The sequence below is a fragment of the Aricia agestis genome, chromosome Z, assembly GCF_905147365.1.
Source record: "Aricia agestis chromosome Z, ilAriAges1.1, whole genome shotgun sequence".
In the NCBI taxonomy this organism is placed as follows: domain Eukaryota; kingdom Metazoa; phylum Arthropoda; class Insecta; order Lepidoptera; family Lycaenidae; genus Aricia; species Aricia agestis.
The window spans coordinates 24,895,998-24,917,861 of record NC_056428.1 but is presented as its reverse complement, the minus strand read 5'-3'; the positions used below and the strand labels follow the sequence as shown (position 1 = coordinate 24,917,861).

Here is a 21,864-nt window from a genome sequence, read left to right as displayed (position 1 = left end):
TCTGTGGATTCTGTGAAGTGGTAAACGCTTTTCTGAAACCTAGTCTAATGGAGTTTAGGAGGGAACACAAAATGCACGTTTCCGCCTATACTTATGCAATTATAAATTACATTGCACATTAAAACCCAGATAACACATTTTTAGGAAACTAATACAAAAAACACGTCACTTTTTTATATTCCCGGAAACCTCTTCCTTCGTATAAAGGCCAAAAACTTTGACTTAAGCTTGTGAACCTAAGACTGCTGTTGTTTTTATTTATTTTTTTCTAGTTGCTATGATCTGTTTTATTTTATCAGTGGAGTAATATTTTACATAAAATTTAACAATTTATTCCTTTGTTTATATTATGCAAAAAATAGATATATAAAATGATTGCCTACAACTAAATTGAATCTTTTTATTCAAACAAGAACCAGTTTTATGCAATTTATCGTTAGTCCGCAGACTACCTAGGTATTCTGCAGATAATCACGTTAATGTAAGAATAGAATAAACTTTTTGCACTTTAACTGACTCAGCCAGATAATCTGCAGAATACCACGTTAATCTGCAGTCTAACTGGTATACGCACATTAACAGCAATAATTACTGGTTTACGCACAATGCACATTAATTAAATTAAATTTATTTTAATGCACTTTTGACATAAATATATGAAAAATCGGCCAAGTGCGAGTCGGACTCGCGAACGAAGGGTTCCCTACCATTATAAAGCAAAATTAGCCCAAAATTTATATTTTGTATGGGAGCCCCCCTAAATTATTATTTTATTTTAAAATTATTATTAAATATTAAAGTACACATATAATTAAGGACTTTGAACCAAATTTAAGTACCTACCTGTTGTCATTATTGATATTATACTTAGAGCAAAAAAGGCCAAAAAAATCACGTTTGTTGTATGGGACCCCCCCTTAAATATTAATTTCATTTTGATTTTAGTATTTTTTGTTATAGTGGCAACAGATATACATAATCTGTGAAAATGTTAACTCTCTAGCTATTACCGTTCTTGAGTTACAGCTTGGAGACCGACAGACAGATAGACAGACAGACAGACAGACAGACAGACAGACAGACAGACAGACAGACAGACAGACAGACAGACAGACAGTCAGACAGACAGTCAGACAGTCAGACAGGCAGACAGACAGACAGACAGACAGACAGACAGACGGACAGACGGACGGACAACGAAGTGTTAGTAATATCCCGGGGTCCCGTTTTTATCCTTTGGGTACGGAACCCTAAAAATAAGTGCACGGGTGAAGGATCACATACAGAAATCTAAGGGCCCTTCCACACGACGTTTTTTTGCGCTCGTTTGTATCGATACAAACGCAAGTTGAACGCTCAGCAAACGGAAGGAAGCCGACACGTTTAATCATCCATAAAGACATTCTACCCAAAAAAATTAAACTCTTTATTTTCTGGCTTGCTCAGTTTATACGTCACATATAATCGAAATGATTTGAAACGCAATTTGTAGTAGAGTGGATTTCAACAACTTGCATTTTTTATATAATTTTGGTGGAAATTTTTGTTTCCACCAAAATTGGGGATTAGGTGTTTACGGGAAACTGGTACGACAACCACCACCTAGACGAGTTAGCTTGTGACAGAATGAAGTGAATGGCGTATTTTTTATGCTTCAAGAATCAATGGTATTTTGTAAAAATAGCGTTTTACACATACCCACCCACCAAAATTGGAATTTGCGAGAAAACTTATATTTAAAAAAAAACTACGTGCACTAAAGTTATAGCACATTAACTTAACTATAAACAAACCAAAACTCTACCGATATTCAAAATAACAACATGATATTATTGCCACAAGTATGATAATTTAAGTACACCAAAATTGCATAAAATCGGGGGTTTTATGTTAAAACGGTTTTCTTTCATTTCTGGCTGGAAACTGGTACGACCTAGCCCACAGCCACCTCCTAAACTGGTTAGCGTGTGGCTGAACGAAGTAAATGGCGTATTTTTTATGCTTAAGGGATCAATGGTATTTTGTAGAAACAACGTTTCGTAAATCCCACCAAAATTTAAAAATTCTCCGCGACAGACCTAAACTGTGTCATAAAAACTGAACTACAGAAGTTAGTACAATAAAATTCATATATTTTGAAGAGTCAACTATATAAAACGATTACATAAAAATAAAAATCTAATCCAGTATCAAGTTTTCTGTTAATCGGTCTAGATATTGAGTAAAATAGGTCGGCGACAAGCCACCAAAATTGGAAATCGCCTATTTATGTTTGTTTTCTTGGAAAATAATAATTATTTAAAAAAAATAAGGATAGGCCCAAATTATAAGCATTATGTTTTACTTTGAAAATCAAAAATTAAAACGATATCTTGAAAAAATAAGATAGTTTTCAGCCTTGCCGTGCAAAAAAGCGGTTTGGGAAATCCAGTCAGTAATATGGTAGGTGAAGCTATAGTCATCATTAATAATAATATTATTGTATCTATGGAAGTATGTTTATGTATGCTTTTGGTCAATCACATCTTTGGTGGTTAAACACGTTCCTGTGACTAGGGTTGCCCCTTACAAAGTTTTTATTATTCGTGTAAATCCATCCATACTCCCTTATTGATATTATGAAGTTGTATTTGTCTATCTGTCTATGGCCTCTTCACACTTCTTAACAGATTTAAATAAAATTTGGCATGGAGATACTTTCAGGCCTGGAAAAAGGACATGGGATAGTTTTTACAGAGGCAACGTGTACGATTCCCTTTAATTGAATTATTGTGTAACGGAGTCGCGGGCAACACCTAGTATTATAGATCTTATATATAAAATTCTCGTGTCACAATGTTAGGCCGTTACTGCTCCGAAACGTGATTTTAACCAAATTTTATATGCATATTCAGTGGGTCTGAGAATCGGCTTGGGGGTAATTTGTATATTGATAAGTGTATTTGTTGAATAAATAATAAGTAGTAAATTATTACAACACGAGTCTGACGGCGACCATTGTTTGTGTGACGGGATAGCGATGGACGTTGTCATGATAACATACCTATTTAGTCACTTCAATAAAATAATATGGGCGAAATACTCGATTTATATTATGGCAAAGCAACGTTTTCCGGGACAGCTAGCGTAAATATAAAAAGCATAGTCTATCAGGCATCAGCCACCTCTTTAAACTTGAAATACTGAATCGATATGGATAAAGTATGGAGATAGGTACTTTGATTTCCGGAAAAGGACATAGGATCATTTTTATCCCGGAAAAATACTTTACCGTGCGTTTCTAATTTCTAGGCAATTATGTTGCGGGAATAAAAATAATATTATTATACATACAGTTGGAAATACCAAATACGCAGGAGGCAGCCCTACGTATAGTTCTAACTGACAGGTCACGAATTACAATCCCACAAACCACCTTGTTTTATGTTATAAAACATAATATAATATGACGATGTGTTATATTCGACCACCACTATTAAATTCCTAGATAATTATGAGTGTTTTACTTCATAGTAAAGTGTGTGATAGGATTTAGGAAGGATCAATGTTTTGGATGCACGTGTACCTAAGCAAGCTTTGCACCAGTTAATTGCTCACGTGTATTGCATAAATACTTGGGACTTTGGTACTTTAAAATAATTCCTACCCACTAAATAACACTAATCCGCTGCAAAGTCTCGCCTAGAGCAGTGTAATGCTTAAACCACTGCGCGTGTGAATCGACATTCGAGGTATAAGAATTCGGTCCCTGGTTCCTCGTAACTGGGAAAGAAAAGATTTTGTTTTCGTGTTGAATAGAAAATTATAAATGATATCGCTACGTTTTTCTCGCGCCGATGCCACCGCTAATCTGCGTTGCCACATTTGATTGAATCGTAATGGAATCACATAATAAACTCTGAACATATTTTCTGAAATATGAATTTCCGTACTTCCGTTCCGGCATCAGAGTTACTAAGTTAAGATAATTTAAAAGGGCGATGTGGACTCCCCACACCGCCCTTTTTTCCATACAAACGTTGTCCCCTGTTTCCTCCCTGGATAATGCTGGTAAAGTTATAATTTTTTTTCTGAATGAATGAGTCCCTATGTTTTCTTTTTTTTTCGTAATTTAATTATTAAATAAGATATGAACGTTCAAACACCCCAAAAAAATGGCCAGATTTTCCGCTGTGTTTAAACGTCCAGAAAACAGATTTGGCTAGAATATACAAAAAAAGCAAAACATAGAAACACAGCTCAAGCTTTTCTTTAATCTTTAGTGAAAAAAGGACTTAAATCGGTTAAGTTTTGGAGAAGGAATCAGGGGACAACGAATCGTTGATTTTCTGCATTATGCTGTATAGGTTGGTACTACTAATATATATTCTGTGGTATAGGCTTGAGGTAAGGGAGACAGCTATAGATATGACACGTACTTTTTTTCTTTTCTCTAGCCCCTGGTGTATCCTCTTAAAGGTTATTGGGACGCCCACTGTCTTGGTACTCGCACGGACGTAAAAAAATGTACCTGTATGTTGTTCGTAGCTTCGTGCGCACAAAAAAACATTTCTTTTTTAACACGCTTTTATTAGCTTCTCTTATGTATGTAAAAAATCTTGGAATCTTAACTTGACCCACTTCCTGGTTAGTACGGGAGACCTAGAACAATTTTTTTTTTATTACTATCAAGCTAATTTTTTGTGACTAGCATTTTTTACATCAACTTTTGTATATTGATAGATTAATAGTCATATAATTTAAGAGTAACATTGTCCTACAAATAAAACAGTCCATATTTTAGGACCATCAAGTCAAAGTATGAAATCCTTTCTATCTCTGTTAGCTACCACTTTCAAGATTTTTCGCAAATAAAAATGTTGTACGTCTCATTAAAATGAAGCTACTCACAAAAATTTGCTTGATAATCATAAAAACAAACATTGTTCTAGGGCTCCCGTACTAGGTCTTCGATTAGGATGAAATTTTGCACACGCTCTAAATTCTGATGACAAAACATGATGAAGAAACGTAAATATGGCAGCTTCCCAAGAACGCGTACAGGCTATTTGAAATGCACCCCCATTATATTGGTATCAATTATCAAATGAAAGAAAAAATAGACGAAACAAATAGTCACACGACTTAAATGCAACATGATGGACATCCAAGATAGGTTGTCCATAGGTGGATTGGCTAAAGCGTGTTTTTTAGTTTTTAATTATACTTAAATCATTTTAAAAACAATCACAAAAAGTGATGTTGTTGACTGGACCCCTCTGGTGCTATCGAAACTCACTGTTCTTTAGGCAACATAATTTTAATGAAAATTATAATTTGAACTAAAGAAAATTTTAATTGAAATAGAGAATTTCGACTAGGCATCCCGAAAAATGAATAAGTAAATAATAAGTAATATCCATAAAGATACATTATAAATCTTGAATACATTTTTTTATAAGAATAATTAATTATAATCGATTAACATTTACCTATTAGCAGTTCCTAATACTAATTAATATTCTAGATATAGCATTATTCCATGCGTGTAGGTTATAAACGATTATCTTTATATTATCTTCGTTATAATATATCATTGTCGGAAAACTTCAATATAATACATACCTATAGGCTTCGATTTAGTACAGTCGAATATATAATTACTATTAACTCCCCAAACTTTTTTCTCATTTAATCGAGTAAAACATCGCCGGACAAAGTATACTGCTTTCCTTTTTTAAAGCAAATTAAAAAATCACATTTAAATCTTATATATAAAATTCTCGTGTCACAATTTTAGGCTTTACTCCTCCGAAACGGCTTTACGGATTTTAACAAAATTTTATATGCATAATATTCAGTGGGTCTGAGAATCGGCTACTGGGTACTTTATATATTGATAAACTATGCATTTGTTGAATAAATAATAGTAAATTATTACAACTCCAGACTAACGGCGACCACTGTTTGCGCGACGGGATAGCGATGGACGTTGCCATGGCGACATACTTATTTAGTCACTTCAATAAAATAATATTGTCGAAATACATTATTAATATATTATTAGGTATGGCAAAGCAACGTTTGAACCGGCAAACGTACAGCTAGTAATATGTAAATACACAACTCGATAAAAGCAGGGAAACGTGAAAAGAAAAACAAATCTTTGGATTTGTTTGAATCTGATTTAAGACCACAAAGATGAAGAATTATTTCCAACTTTATAAAAGTTTCATAAGTTAGAGAGGAGTCCACACCTTTTTTCCATACAAACGTTGTCCCCTGTTTCCTCCCTCGATAATGCTAGTAGAGTTATAATTTTTTTCCTGAATATCTACGGCCACTAATACAATGTCTCTATGTTTTTTTTATATTTTAATTATTAAATAAGATATTATGAACGTTCAAAAACCCAAAAAAAGGCCAGATTTTCCGCTGTGTTCAAACGTCCAGAAAACAGATTTGGCTAGATTATACAAAAAAGCAAAACATAGGAACACAGCTCAAGCCTTTTTTTAATCTTTAATAAAAAAAGTACTTAAATCGTCTAAGTTTTGGAGAAGGAATCAGGGGACAACGAATCGTTGATTTTCTGGATTTTCTGCAGTTGTCTCTATCGCGTTCTGCGGTATAGGCTTGAGGTAAGGGAGACAGCTATAGGTATTACACGTACTTTTTTTAATTTCTCTAGCCCCTGGTGCATCCTCTTAACATCGAGTTATGCCCAAGTTCATTGTTGTTCTTTTAATTTATTTTTTAAACAAAGGTGTTTTAATATGAGATACTTTATAGCGTAGCGTTATGGCTTTTTAAAGTTTTCATTATTTTACAACAAATATAATTTATGTAGACTATTTTAAGAGCTTTAAATACGAACGTAATTGGATATTCAGGAGGTATCTGCAATATTAGTTTTTCTTTCGACATTACGACAGAGCCTTTAATTATAGTATCATAATATTTTAAAATATTTGTATTATTTAAATAATACAACCGCGTAAGGCGTACCGCGTAAGCAATGGTGTTCTCGACTATACAGTTACCTTCAGTTACATCGCATTTCGTATGCCTCGCTCGTATTGGCATCTAATGAAATTGGTAATATATTACCCTACCTTACTTTCTCTCTAAAACAAACATTTTTATTTTCTTTCCATCTCTAGAGTTCTACTTATATTCGTTAAAGATAGAAAATGTCTTTCAGCTACCAATTTGATCCTATCTTTTATTATGTTAGAGTCGAATACTACTTGGAGGATTTTCAATATTAAAAATTCGTATAATATGGGAGATCGCAGACGACAGACTTTTTTAGATTGTATTTTAGTGCTTAGATTTCTATCCTATTATTCTTAATAGGATAGAGGGCAGGAAATATGAATAATAGTGGTTTTCAAATATAATCTTAAGAGGTGGGAGACGTGACGTGGGAGAGCCATGCTTCGGCACGAATGGGCCGGCTCGACCGGAGAAATACCACTCTCACAGAAAACAGGCGTGAAACAGCGCTTGCGCTGTGTTTCGCCGAGTGAGTGAGTTTACCGGAGGCCCAGTCCCCTACTATTCCCTTCCATCCCATCCCTACCTTCCCCTATTACCCTATTCCCTCTTAAAAGGCCGGCAACGAACCTGCAGCTCTTCTGATGCTGCGAGTGTCCATGAGCGACGGAAGTTGCTTTCCATCCTTATTTCATAATTTAAGTAATAATTAAATAAAAAGGTAGACCTACAGGCTACACTATAGATAGACACACTTTTGAGCGTTGTGCCTATGCAATAACTAAAAAACATCGTATTGTGGTGGTACCCACAATTCGTCTAAAAATCCTGCATCGCACTATCGAAGTTTCGGAAAACGGCAAAATAACCTCTGAAATGAAATCAGTGGTCTCCGGCCCGGCCCGACCGAGCAAGCGGGGAATTCACTACCGGGTTGCCAGGAATTCACTGCCCGTGACGGGCGGCCCGTAGCGGGCGGCCCGGTAGTCAATTCCCCGCTTAACACCTCGCTCGGTCGGATGGTCTTCCTTTATGGCCACCACAACTGTCCACAAAATAAGTACTTAAAATAATTCTATTTAAACACACCTACCCTTAGTTTGAGATTCATTCTTGAAGGAAATTTTATTACTAAATGATAATAATATTTTAAAAATAATGAAATCCGTATAGTTGTAAGTAACTAATTGTAACCTTCCAGGATTCGAATAATAATAATATTATGTACTTAAACGTTCCATGTAATGCTTAAATTATATTATTATTATCGATGTCTTTTTCTTATCATTGGACCAATGTCTCGAGTCTGTAACTCGTTCCGTATCATTTTCATTGAGGATGTTAAACGCGGTTAAAAGACATGTTTTAAGTTTATCAAAATGTTAAGTTAAAAAATAAATAAAAGAGAGAAGTAATGTGGTACTTACTGAAATACTAAAACTCATTTTTATTAGGTAATTTAATGTAAATTAGATGTTGCTAATACCTTTAGTCTAAAACCTACCTCTTTTCTTGTTATAACTATGAGTTAATACCTTACCGTCTAGTGGTCAGTGAGGAATGAGCGTTCAATATTTTTAAATAATTTATATTTAACTCTAACTAAACTAAAATAAAATACTTTGAGCATTTGGCTCGATCCGCAAACTGTAAGTTCCCGTTAAAAATAGAGACATAAAAACGCCAAATAAATCTGTGCGTTCATCTAAAGCGCTTTTTACATTGTCAGGAAAATAGCTTCATATAGTTTTTGGTATGAATTTTTCTTAATCTTTTTAAGATATTAGGTGTTGGGTGCTTCATTATCAATTTTTACCGATAGATGACTGGAGAGTGGAGTGTCATCGGTCGTCCCAATCTCGCCCATATTATGAGGAAATATTTTTATGCATCTCAATTATGTTTTCCCTCAAAACACCTCGAAGCAATTTATGCCTAAATTATTAAGTATAATTGCTAATAGATTTCAAAAAACCCTTAATACCTGAGTATCTTATTGACAGTCTCTACTACTACTCGCATTCAGTCCAGGTCGAATGCCCAAAAGGCTCAGTACCTACAAGGTCATACCAAAGTTTATGTGGTATCTATATCTTATATATAAAATTCTCGTGTCACAATGTTCGTTCCCGTACTCCTCCGAAACGGCTTGACAGATTCTCATGAAATTTTGAGAGCATATTGAGTAGGTCTGAGAATCGACCAACATCTATTTTTCATACCCTTAAGTAATAAGGGTTGTTCACCCTTAATAATTTATATGGCAAAACAACGTTTGCCTCGTCAGCTAGTCTTATATATAAAATTCTCGTGTCACAATGTTCGTTCCTGTACTCCTCCGAATCGGCTTGACCGATTCTCATGAAATTTTTGAGCATATTAAGTAGGTCTGAGAATCGGCCAACATCTATTTTTCATACCAAAAATTATTTATATGGCAAAACAACGTTTGCCGGGATAGCTAGTAGGAACATAGATATACCATATAAAAAAAGTTGCAAATTACAATACTCCCTAAATATAAGTGTATTTGTTCCTCACATAAATCTGATAAAAAACTAAGATAGTTTTCGCGTAACAACAGATGGTATGGATCCTTTTAAACGTACCCATAAACACCGAAACGCTATGACCCATCAATCTCTAGTTGACTTAAAATAGATTTTTCATAGAGCCATAAAGTCTATGAACTAACGACTGGAAATAACAATCCAGGAAAATACTTGGTAGGACAAACCATATTTCATATTAAATAATAATTAGCAGTTCGTTATAAAAGCATAGAAAATCATAAAAATGACATGGTTTGATTTGGGACAATGTGTTGCGGGACGAATAGCCAAATGACCTAACTGCATTTAACTAGAATTTGGATTTCTGTTTAGTATTGATATCTGAAGTCAATATTTTTCAACAAAAAACTAGCTGTTATAAATTACAAGATGACGCCCGCAACTCCGTTGCGCCGAAATCCATTTATCGCGCAGTAACCGTACATTTTTCAGGGATAAAAATTATCCTATGTCCTGTCTCGGGACTCGAATATCTCCATACTAATTTTCAGCAAAATCGGTTCAGAGGTTTGGGCGTGAAGAGGTAGCTAGTATGTTAGTATGCTAGAATGGTAGTAACTATTATTTTGTTGTAATTGTATTTGAATGAATTCGCGCACCGTTTACGAAGTATAAGTATCTGAAAACAAACACGTACAAGTGCTAACGTATATTCTTATAATAATGGGGCTATCGTAAAAATGTCTATAATTTCTGAGTGAGCTATTCCATCATCGTAAAACGGTGGACGGTAAAAGCTTCGATCCTCTGCTACGTTTTTATAAACCACTGAAAGATCTATCATATTACACTTTATAGTGGGCTTATTCTAACCAGTGGTCCAATCCAGCGCTGGATTGGATCACTGGATTGGAATAATGGAAGCGGGCCTTTATTCGTGCATGTATGACTTAAGAGCTGACTTTTCTGGTTCAGGTTTACACTTAATTCTAACTTATAATTGATCATGCTTTTAATTTTCCGATGTTATAAGTTTTATATTTCTAGATATTTTACATAGCTAGCTGGGCGTAGATTTTTATAGCTATATATTAGTATATATTATAATATTATACTTACGAAGATAAGTGGTAAGAAAAAACCGTTCCTGAATCATATAGGTCTCAACTAGGGCGTTCTTAAGTCACGTATATTGAGATTTGCAAATTGCAACATATGTAACAAGAACATAGTACATCACGTGAATCCAATGCAGAGAGTTAAAAAATTGTTCTCGAATCCCGATCAAATCCGCATAACTATAAGCGCCGTAACCTGAAGGGCTACTCCGAAACGGCGCATTGAAATCTTCGGATCCGACTGAAACCCGACCAAAAGACCTTTCTAGGAAGTTACATCGGGCTTATCGTCTATCGAAGTCACGTGAAAACTTTGAGGGCAGGGGCCGTACCACGAAACCGTTTTGAGACTCAAACAATCGTACGAGAATGCCGCTCCTCCTCTAAAAAACGTGAAATGACGTTGTTAGAGTAGGACGCGGCATTCACGTCCCAATTGGAGTCTCAAAACGGTTTCATAGGTAGGCCTACAGGTTACAAACTTCTACAGTCGTCCCGAGCCCCGAACTTTTGAACAAAAGCATTTCGGAGAAGGGAACAACCCAATCATTCGGTCGAAAGAAATTTGCACTTCGGAGTAGGTCTCCTGCATCTACCACCAATCCGTAAAATCGGCTGTCTTGAATTCTAAGCATCGGTTTCACACGAATAAAGCGATTGGTTCCGCCATTAATGTATAGTATAGTATACAAACACAGTTTGGTAATATCCGTCCAGCTAAAGGTCACGAATACAATTGATTTCGACAACTTGAACCCAGCCGTGCGTAATTGGTTTGTAATTACGATAAAATGTATTACGATTATTATAAACTGTATGATGATACCGACAGTATATAAATAAGTCTATGGATGATACTGTATGATGATGATGATATGAATATTATGTACTGTACTGTACGATACGTGTTATACCTATGGGCATATTTTATAAGTTGGTTGCAGGTCCCAGAATGGGCCGGGATATCCTAGGATTAATAATTAGGCTTCAAAGACTTTACAGGTCATCACATCCTGGGGTCTACCGTCTAAGATTCATAAAACATGCCTTTTTTTTTCGTTGGGAAATGCTTGATGTATTCCCGACGGCCTGGGGGGCCGCCAGGATATGTGGGACTCCTCGGGTGCTGCGGCAAGGAGGAGCACCCTTGGTTACCCACCAAAACCCAACGGTGCCTCCTCTCCGCGTGTCGCTGGGCCGCTGGACTCGCCTGAGGTGATAACTGCAGCAGCCCAGACAGTGGCATCTGCTCTGCCAGCAGAACCATCCGCGCGGCTTGACTTCTGCCCCTTTCTCCGGGAGAGCGGTCCGAGGCATCGGACGCTCTTCTACCGGAAGGGCTCGTGGGATAGGCGACGGATTCCTCAGTCCGTCGCCCTAGCCCTATTATGGCGGGAGTTGCCGCTCATGTTGAGCGCGTCTTCTACCCCCACGCCTTCTCCTTATCGGGTCAGCTGCTTCATCTGCCTCCCGATTTCTCTCAGCGGCCTCTTTCTGTGTCATTATGGACTCGCAGAAAATGGAGACTGCCTGCCAGGCTTCTCTCGACCGGGCCAATGATCTTATCTTTATTTTATTTTATCTTCATAAAACATGCCTAGATAATTAATATTTAATATGCATGCTTGTTGCACCCTATTTAGGGTTTACAAAAGAGGCAAATCTTTTCAAAAATGGAAAACGAAAAATTAAAAAAATAATCGTATATTTCAAACAAATATTATGCCACGCTCACGGTAAAGTTCTAGATAGCAATGGTAAGTAACAGTAAGGCGTTTATTCGAAACAAAATTTAATATTCTGCGCTCACAGAATCACTTGGCAATTTAAAAAAATGTACTATCGTAAAGTACTTTTTAAAACTTCACACCTCACGGTTAATTTCTAATGAGAAGAACAAACATTAAAAAAACTCCGTTAAAAACCAGATGAAGCAAATGTGTTCACGTAATTTCCATTTGAAAGTCGATTATTTAAATTAATATTGTTGCATGTTTATTATTTGTTATTAAAGCCACGAGCATACGAGTGGGTCATTAAGCAGGTATTTTAGTGTCGCAGTTTAAAAAACTAGTTAGGGAAAACTGCGTATTTCCATGTCACATGTTGGCCGCGACAGCTTCGTTAACGCCAAGGGTCAGTACACACCTACATGCAACCAGTCCAACGAGATCATTGGACATGATCCCCAAAATTTATTTCGACATAGATATTGTGTCCGCTACTATTTGTGACCTTCACTCCAAGTCATGAACCTCCAAAATTTCAGTTTGTATCTGCGTCTGAATAGCAACCATGATTGAAGAAAAACGTTTTTAAAACAATCCCTTTCTCTGGAGACAAGAAAGCCCGAGTTCGAATTGGACGTAGAAAATAGCTAATAGGTCTCAAATAAGATTATGAGTCGATATTAGTCGTAGGTGCCAACACTCGTTAAGTAAGATTAGTGGCTGGTAATCTTAGCCCTAATTATATTAGGGTGAACTCAAAGTGATGCCGATTAACAATTCTCGCGAGTTTCACTTAATTTTCATGATGTCGGCCGCGTTTCTTGCACTATGTGTACCGGGCTTTACAGTCAGTTTAAACTGTGATTATATTACGTGTTTCAAAGAGCCTGTGAGTGTGGTTTTCCTTCTTTACCATTACATCTAATGGTACTGAGGTGTAAAGTAACAATTAGCAGTAACCGACAATATACGGTAAATTGTTTACTTACCACTTGACTATTAAATAAATAATAATAAATATTTATGAATGTGTCACATCAATTAACCATAAAATTCATCTAAAACACATTAACTATTCAATTAAAATTAATCTTCAGTAAATAATATTATCTACATTTTACTGCATATTATTATACTGGACGAACTTAATTTGTTTAATTAATGAATTGCTGTATGACTAATGTGTTACAGTTGTTTTGTTTCTACGATAGTTTTAGCAAGTACAAGATTAAGCCTGCTTTGTTACGGTAGGACCCTTCATTTTTCCGGAATAAAAATTATCCTTCGTCCTTTTCTGGGATTCCAAGGACATACTAATTAATGTCTTCAAAACTAGTTTAAGCGTGAAAAGGAAGCAGATATACTTCCATTAACACACTCAGCAAGACGGACAAACAATTTCGAGTTTCTAAAGTACGAATTTTATTCTATTTATAATTTATTTATTAACTTTAAATCGATAATAAGGAAACTGGCAGTTATCAATATGTTGCAAAAAACTCCAGCTCGTACAGAGTTGTTTTGCCTTTAGTTTCTACAAAAGTAAACCCTAAGTCATCGGTATAAGGGTCCCGGTAGATGAAAAATATGAGTGCAGTTTATGTAACGTATCTGGACAGTATATCACTGAGAATAATGTGCTATAATCGATCTGTGACGTTGATATTTGATTTATTTCGCCACCAGCCATTGAGTCGAATCATCCAGATAGCTGCCAAATGGAATACAGAAATACATTGTAAAGAAAAATTCTAGATACTTTAATCAGCTTGCGAATTTTTACACAATGCTTCAAATATGGGGATCTTAACAAACTTATTGTTTAATTGCTCAGATAATAAGTTACTTAGGAACTTGTAGGAACTTGAGTTCATAAAGATTATGAATCTTTTATATCGAAAGTTACTTGCAAAAAACTATTGACATTCGGTAATCGTTAACGTTTTAAATAAGTACGTAGGTCTGTCTGTATCTGTATAGAGGAACTCTTATAACCTTTTAGAAACAGCCTGCTGTAAGTTGAACATTATAGATGTCTAAATTAACAAGGAAAGAACTATTGAATTGTCTATATCCATAAAAAAATATTATTAGAAAAAAATCCAGCTAGATCCTTTTTATCATAGATCCAAATTGGATCCAAAGAGTAGTTAAACTGTTAAGAGGATACCACAGCGGCTAGAGAAATGAAAAAAAAGTACGTGTAATATCTATAGCTGTCTCCCTTACCTCAAGCCTATACCGCAGAACGCGATAGAGACAACTGCAGAAAATCCAGAAAATCAACGATTCGTTGTCCCCTGATTCCTTCTCCAAAACTTAACCGATTTAAGTACTTTTTTCATTAAAGATTAAAAAAAGGCTTGAGCTGTGTTCCTATGTTTTCCTTTTTTTGTATAATCTATCCAAATCTGTTTTCTGGACGTTTGAACACAGTGGAAAATCTGGCCTTTTTTTTGGGTTTTTGAACGTTCATATCTTATTTAATAATTAAATTATGAAAAAAAAGAAAACATAGGGACATTGTATTAGTGGCCGTAGATATTCAGGAAAAAAATTATAACTCTACTAGCATTATCCAGGGAGGAAACAGGGGACAGCGTTTGTATGGAAAAAATGGCGGTGTGGAATCCTCTTAAATGAAATCATCACAACGCAAAGAAAATACGCAACTCGTGGACGTGCTAATTTTTATAATCAAATAAGTAATATGGCGCATGTGACGAATAATAAACACGAAACAGTTAATGACATTATGGGGTCAAGGTTGTAGAGCCACATGAGGGAAATACATTTCAGCGGGCGAAATACTTCAAATAGTTCCCAGGTCAGCCAAGGACTGACGGCCATTCGGCCCGTCACGCTACACACCTTCTGACACGCGAAATGCGACATGCGATGACATGAACACATAATACTTTGTCCTTGATCTCTACCTCAGTACATTCACTGGCAAACCTGCAGTACCACCATAATATATCTTTTACAAGTTAAGAGGTCCAAAAGTGTTATGTAAGTAAATAATTAGTGAGGTTGTTTTTGTGTCATTGTCACGACAGCGAAAGTACGAAACTTTTAAGGTATGGGATGTGTCATGTGACATAAGACATCACTAAGTAACAAGACGCTTGCGATTTTAATTTTTAACTCTCATACTTTGCCGATTTCTAACTACGGTTTTGAAACTATCAAATGTGATTGGACTCGGTATCATAAATAATAATACAATATATTATATTGAGACTCGGTATCCTTGTACTATCAGAGAAGTTGAATCCTAGGCAGATGGAGGACCTAAGTAACTTGATCTGATCACAATTCACAGCCATTGAATTGACATAAGCCGACCAAATGACGTAGGTCCGTCAACTGCCTAGGAATCAATTTCCTCGATGATACATTGGTGACCGTCTACGATCTACGTGAGAAATCGTCGACTAGTTACCATCAAGACAATACAGCGTTTAAAACCTCATATTTAATCTCAAAAACTAAAAATCTGTACCTACCTATTATTAAGATAATCGAGGTTGAAGTTGTGAAATCAGCCACGCCATAAAGAAAACTTACGATACAGCCCTTCTTTAACAAAAACTTAACGCCATCGTAATAATTTAAATTAAAAAGCATAAATTCTAAATTCGATTATCGATGACAGCTGTCAATTTTGAAAAACGATTCCACAGTCAACTGTTTATTCTTATTTCGAAAGTCGGCCGAGCCGTCCTGTATATTTTGAATGCACGATGCAGTCATAATCACAACCAGTAGAAAGTAGATCTGGTTAGAGAGATCTCAGAACCGGTATAGTTCATTAAGTAAAGACAGGTTTGACTTAAATCACACAATTATGTATCTAGCAAGTAGATAAGTGTAACTTTTCCCAGACGTAAAACTAGTGTAGCATGTTACGCATGTTTGTCTTATTTTCTTATTTAGCATTTGCAGATGCCAATTGAGTACTGGAGCATAAATTGATATAAGTATGACAGGAAGACTATAAAAATTAAAATTTATCATAACCATTAAGAGATTTCGCATAAAGAATTAAGGCATTTTTTTGCTAATTATAGTACCTAACCATAACCGCAAATGTTTCATATAAAAATTTCGACATGTTACTTAACTCTATCAGAATAAAATTACGATTACATACTTATAAGCTACGGGAACTCATGCTAAGTCTACAAGACTAACTGCCGCACTCAGAGTAAAACATTAATTACTTAATCTAAAATTTTGACATAAGCTTCATACAATTATTATCTGTGAAACTCTTCATTAAATCGAAGGTTATACACAAATAAATATCTCTGAGTGCGGTAGTTAGACTATAATATGTTATTATAAATAGTTATAAACTGCATAAGACTATATACAGTTAATAAAAACTTCTTAGCTCACATCCATGCAGCTCATCTCTAAATGTAGCTGGTCTTAATTTTTATATGTCACGAGTATTACAAGGATTCCGGAAACCGCGTTGCGGTAAAGTAGGAAACTGATCGTTATGCAGGCGGGCAACGTGGTATAATCTAAGATAATTCGATATTGTTTTGTTTGAAGGACTCGTCAATAGGACATATTACTGCGATGTTATCGCTAGACGGCAGGACCGGAACAGACGGTGAACAAAACGTTTTTCGGAATTTCGGACGGATAGTTTACTAATTAGCGCCCATTGCATGAACCTTTGCGCAATATTCCCTATTCCTAAATCAGCGGTTAGGTTGGGTTAGGTCAGCATTTTTTGTTTCTAACAAAATGAATCCGCTGTACAAATACTTCACATTTTATATTATGAAGTTCTGTGCCTCGTTCGTTTACAGCCATGCACATGAGAAATTATATGATTACTTAACTTTAATATAATGAAGAGTGATAAAAACGTATGGCGTTCACGATCTTTATTAAAATAAAGTTACAAAGCGGCCGTTAGACTCTAGTAACATAACTTGTTATATCATCTAAGTATATCTTAAGATTATACTCGTCATTAATAACATTAATTAAAGTTATGTAACACGGCGCAAGACGTTGCGATTAAACAACCATTGTTTTGTTGCAGCGCGGAGTCGGAGTATATCACAACCAACTACAACATGAGGAACAATGTTAAGTGAGTATGAACTTAATACTAAGTTTAGTGAAAAGAGACGATACGAGAACAAAGAGAAACAGAAGTATTGTTTATTGAGCCTGACAGTGGTACTGCGTCACGTTCCTGAAGAGCTCACCTGACTCTAAAAATCAAACATCGTCCTTCTCTCTTCACACTCACGCCCGTCTTTCATATGCCAGGTGAAAAAGGACGACGCGGAATCATCGCCGAGTTAGTTTTACTTGAATAAAAGACGAACTATAATGATTATGAAAAAAATGTTTTGAGCAAATTTAGGTTTATCAATACCTTTTTAGATATTAAAAAATATTAAAGAAAAGACAGCAAACTTCGAAGATCCAAGCAAAAATGTGTCTAAAACAAGGTTTTTTATAAAAAAGAAACTATCGAGCATTTTTTGAGTAATCGTGTTTTCGTCTTGAGCATTTAATCTTTATGAACTGAAGTTACTTGTGTAAAAAAATCAGTTTTCTAGACCTTACAGATTTTGAGATCGAGGTTAAAGTATGTAGTCAAGTTAGGGTCATATGGGCTCTTTCAATTTCGTATTGCTGTGTAGTATCGTTTCGTTTCAGCAAATTATTGGTACTCTTTGTTACTAACCATATTTTACAGAGTAGTTAAATAATTTTTTGCTGATAGTCTAGAGACTGTGTTGTCTGCTAAGCACTCACATGTGGTTTTGCTCGATAGTTTTACTCCAAATCGAGTAATAATTACTGTGTGGACCGTGGAATTAAATAATAAATCGATTTATAATAAAACAGCAAAACCGTATGTGAGTACTTAGCATAAGATTAGATTAGTCGAAATTAATGTAAAAGTTATGCGTTGTTTTTTTTCCCACCTCATTGTTTTGTACTTAAAAAAAAACTAGCTCACCGGTTATCCAATTAACTCTAACCTTAATATTTTAAATAAAATAAATCAAATATTTGAACACTGCACTGTTAAGTCAAAGTTTTGCAGTGAAAAAGTAGAGTTATGAGAATGTAGAGATATACTCGACTAGTGTGTAAATATGGCTTATATTGCATAAGTTTCTTAGTACAAGGAAGCTTCAAATTTAAAACTAGACCTTTGAAACACATTGAACCATAAAACATCATCTTTATTAATATAACAGAAAGAGCAAGAAGATAGCGACACTCGGGACATTGCAAGTCCCAATTAATACTACAGTTTCATATGTCCATATAAAAAGTCCTGTCGGTTTTCTTTGAGGCCATGGTATTGATTCGCTCGAGCATACTCATTCATCCCAAATTCGCCGACAATTTCTTTATAACTGTAAAAGCTCATATTATAGTCTATTGAATTTTTAACATAAATTCGTGGTTATTTAGAATTTTTACCACGTTCCAGTTTCGAAGAAAGCGATTTGCATCTTTAATGTCCTAGCTGTTAACCCAGAAACATGCTCGTATTAGGGCTTTTCTATCAATAAATAAGCATTTTATCGATTGATGTTAACGTAAGGTCTCTTTCAATTTTACCTTTTTCATAGGGCCTGAAATATAATAGTCGATTCATATATAAGGTATCTTTCGGAATTCTTATTGGTCCATAAACTCTTAGGGTTTCTTAAAAGTGTTCGCTGTTACCATCTCACGCGATATTGAAATAAAATACTAGATTAATCCTTCGATCGTGGATTCTTGGAAATCTATCGTTATTCTATTGTATCTTGCTCACCGGTGAGCTGGGGCTTGATGGGTTAAGGGACAACTAGACGGTTTCTCTCAAATTCTCTCATCTCAAATTCTCTAGTTCACATAACCGTTCATTACAATGCAATTTGAGCTATTCGGATTTCGGAACAATTTGCCAAGGCTGTCAATTCATAGTGTAAAGTTTCAGTTTTGTAAGAAAAGCATCGCAGTGCCTCATCACTGATCTGACCCTTAATCATAAATAGATTTGCAGAGCTTAGTGCACTGGAATCCACTGAATGCACTACAATGTGAACAATGGACCCAGTGTTATGGAACATACAATGCTACTAGTTCGTATGGCAACTATCCGATTCTACTAAGCGCGAAGCCATAACTCTGGTTGCGGTGCGATAGGACGCCTTCACATTATGTCGCGAGTAGTGCGGCAGCCGCGCGACTGCTATAATTTAGTATGCCGCGCGGCTCTTGACTTAATGTGAAGGCAGCCTTAGGCCGAAACGGCGGTGTCGCGCCTGCGCTTTACATACTTTTAGTGTCTAAGCACACTATGCCGAAGTTCCGTGGCGGAAATTCCGTATGATTACGTCAGCAATGTCAAACGCATACAGTGTAGCGCGACGGAATTTCGGCATGGTGAGTCATCGGTAATTTAGATTTGCAGGCGGAATCAAGCCGAACTTCCGCCGCGGAAATTCGGCGTCGTGTGTTTAGATACTCATGATATTATGTCTCATTGATCCTATGCATTACGGTGCATTATCACAGAAACCATATCGTCTATCTTTTATAAACATACTATCTGTGCCACGCGATTTATTAAGGAAAAATACATTGTGATAAATATCACAATGTAAAAAGTATTCTACGTGTTAATCCAGGGTATCAACTAACTCCACGTCAAATTTTACTAAGAGGGCGACTAACCCAAAAAAATAAAACATCGACCTTCTCTCTTCACACTCACGCCCGTCTTTCATATGCCAGGCGAAAAATTACGACGCGGATTCATCGCCAAATTAGTTTTTTCTCAATACCTCAATAAATATAGATAAATATACAAAATTTAAAAAATCCGCTAGGTCGGATCTCAATGATATAATTTTATACAATGTGTTAAAATATTTTAACCGCTCTAACCGTTTAGACGTAAAGAAGTAACAAACATACAAAGTCACAAATTTTCTCCTTTATTAATATGTTAGCGTGATGTGATTTTATAATAATTATATTATTACAATTATCCGTATCGTCGTCGGATGCGGTGTTTTCATATTGTAGGATGGTAGAATATCGCGTTGCGCTGTCACTATATCTAGTACCTACTGTGGTTTGGTATATCGGGCGTCGCAGCAACGCAACTCTGTGGCTGACATTGCGATATTCCGTACCGACAACGCACCGTACCGGAGCTGTATGGCCTCACCAAAGCCGATTATGTGCCATAGAGTCTCCGGTTCTAGCATGATCTACACAGTTAATATTATACAGGATAATAATATGTTTGTTTGCAAATAGAATGGACCACGAGAAAGGACATATGCCATGGAAGTATTAATTAAGCAAAATGAATGGCAAAATGCATACAATCAATCACAACACATGTTCTTGTAAAATTATGTCATGACTTACTTCTAAAATCTGTGGTCACTGGATGGCGCTGTCAAAACGCGACTAAATCTTATGTAAATCAGGATTCGGACTCTACCATCACTGTAACAGTGCTTAACTGCAAACTACACCTTAATTAATTACGTAGGTCACGACACACCACGGCCGCATACAGAAACGTTCAATAAAAAAATTATAGGTTCATAAGCGCCATTAATTTTCTGTGAAACTGTTCAATACAAATAAAGCTAAGTATAATAAAATAAAAGATGGGTGATGAGATGGTATTTGGTAATAATTAAACGTCGCGTCACAGAGTGCAGCAGCTAGCCAGTTCATTAGATGGCGTAATAATAAAAGAATTGGCACAGGAAAAGCCTAATCTTTATAATATGGGAACAGGGATAATAAAATAAAATATGAGTATCTTCGGGCCGCTCTGGGTAAATCGCAAACCGGTACACCTGCGGATGAGCCCACAAGGAAAATCATTGCCAATATAAAATACAACATATTTTACAAACTGGAAATACAGATGCCTGTTTTGCTAAAGGTACTTTTTGCTAAATGTTATGATTGTGTTATGTTTTGTTACATAGGACATCTAAACCAAGTTACGCCAGGAATCAGGATGGAAGAGGAAACAAAAAGAACAGAAATATACTAATTTTAAAGATTTTTTTACTCTTACAAAGCAAGCAAAAATCACGATTCATATAGTATGTCCAAAGAGTCTTTCCGTCTGTAATATATTTACGCCTAAACTCCTGTGCATCGATTTAGATGAGTGTAGAGATGCTTTGGGCACCGAATATATTAATAGAGAGTGACCAAACGTACGGCTTCACGCGAAAACTACAAAAATGTTTTATTATAATTTGTAGGCTTTATGTCTCTAGCTTATATCCATTGCGGTGAGAATTTACGCAGAAATAGAGAGTTGCGAGAGAAAAGTATTAAACATATATCGATGGGAAGTGGATCCCAACACAATGATCTATCTGTATTGGGAAGGTTTCTCCTCGATATGAGTTTATAACAATTAATCACTGTGTCAAAATTGTTGACAATGAAGTTGGAAATCAACAAAAAAATTGAGGGAAAAGGAAACCAAATGAC

General features: G+C 35.7%; 1 protein-coding gene across 1 annotated transcript in view; it reads left to right on the top strand.

The window, feature by feature from the left end:
- The window catches only part of LOC121738607 (neprilysin-2), a 65,674-nt gene that overhangs the window by 7,986 nt on the left and 35,824 nt on the right, over positions 1-21,864 (top strand). The window contains exon 2 of the mRNA XM_042130778.1: positions 17,408-17,458. Coding sequence (XP_041986712.1) covers positions 17,408-17,458 — 51 coding nt within the window. The remainder of the gene's footprint in view (positions 1-17,407; positions 17,459-21,864) is intronic.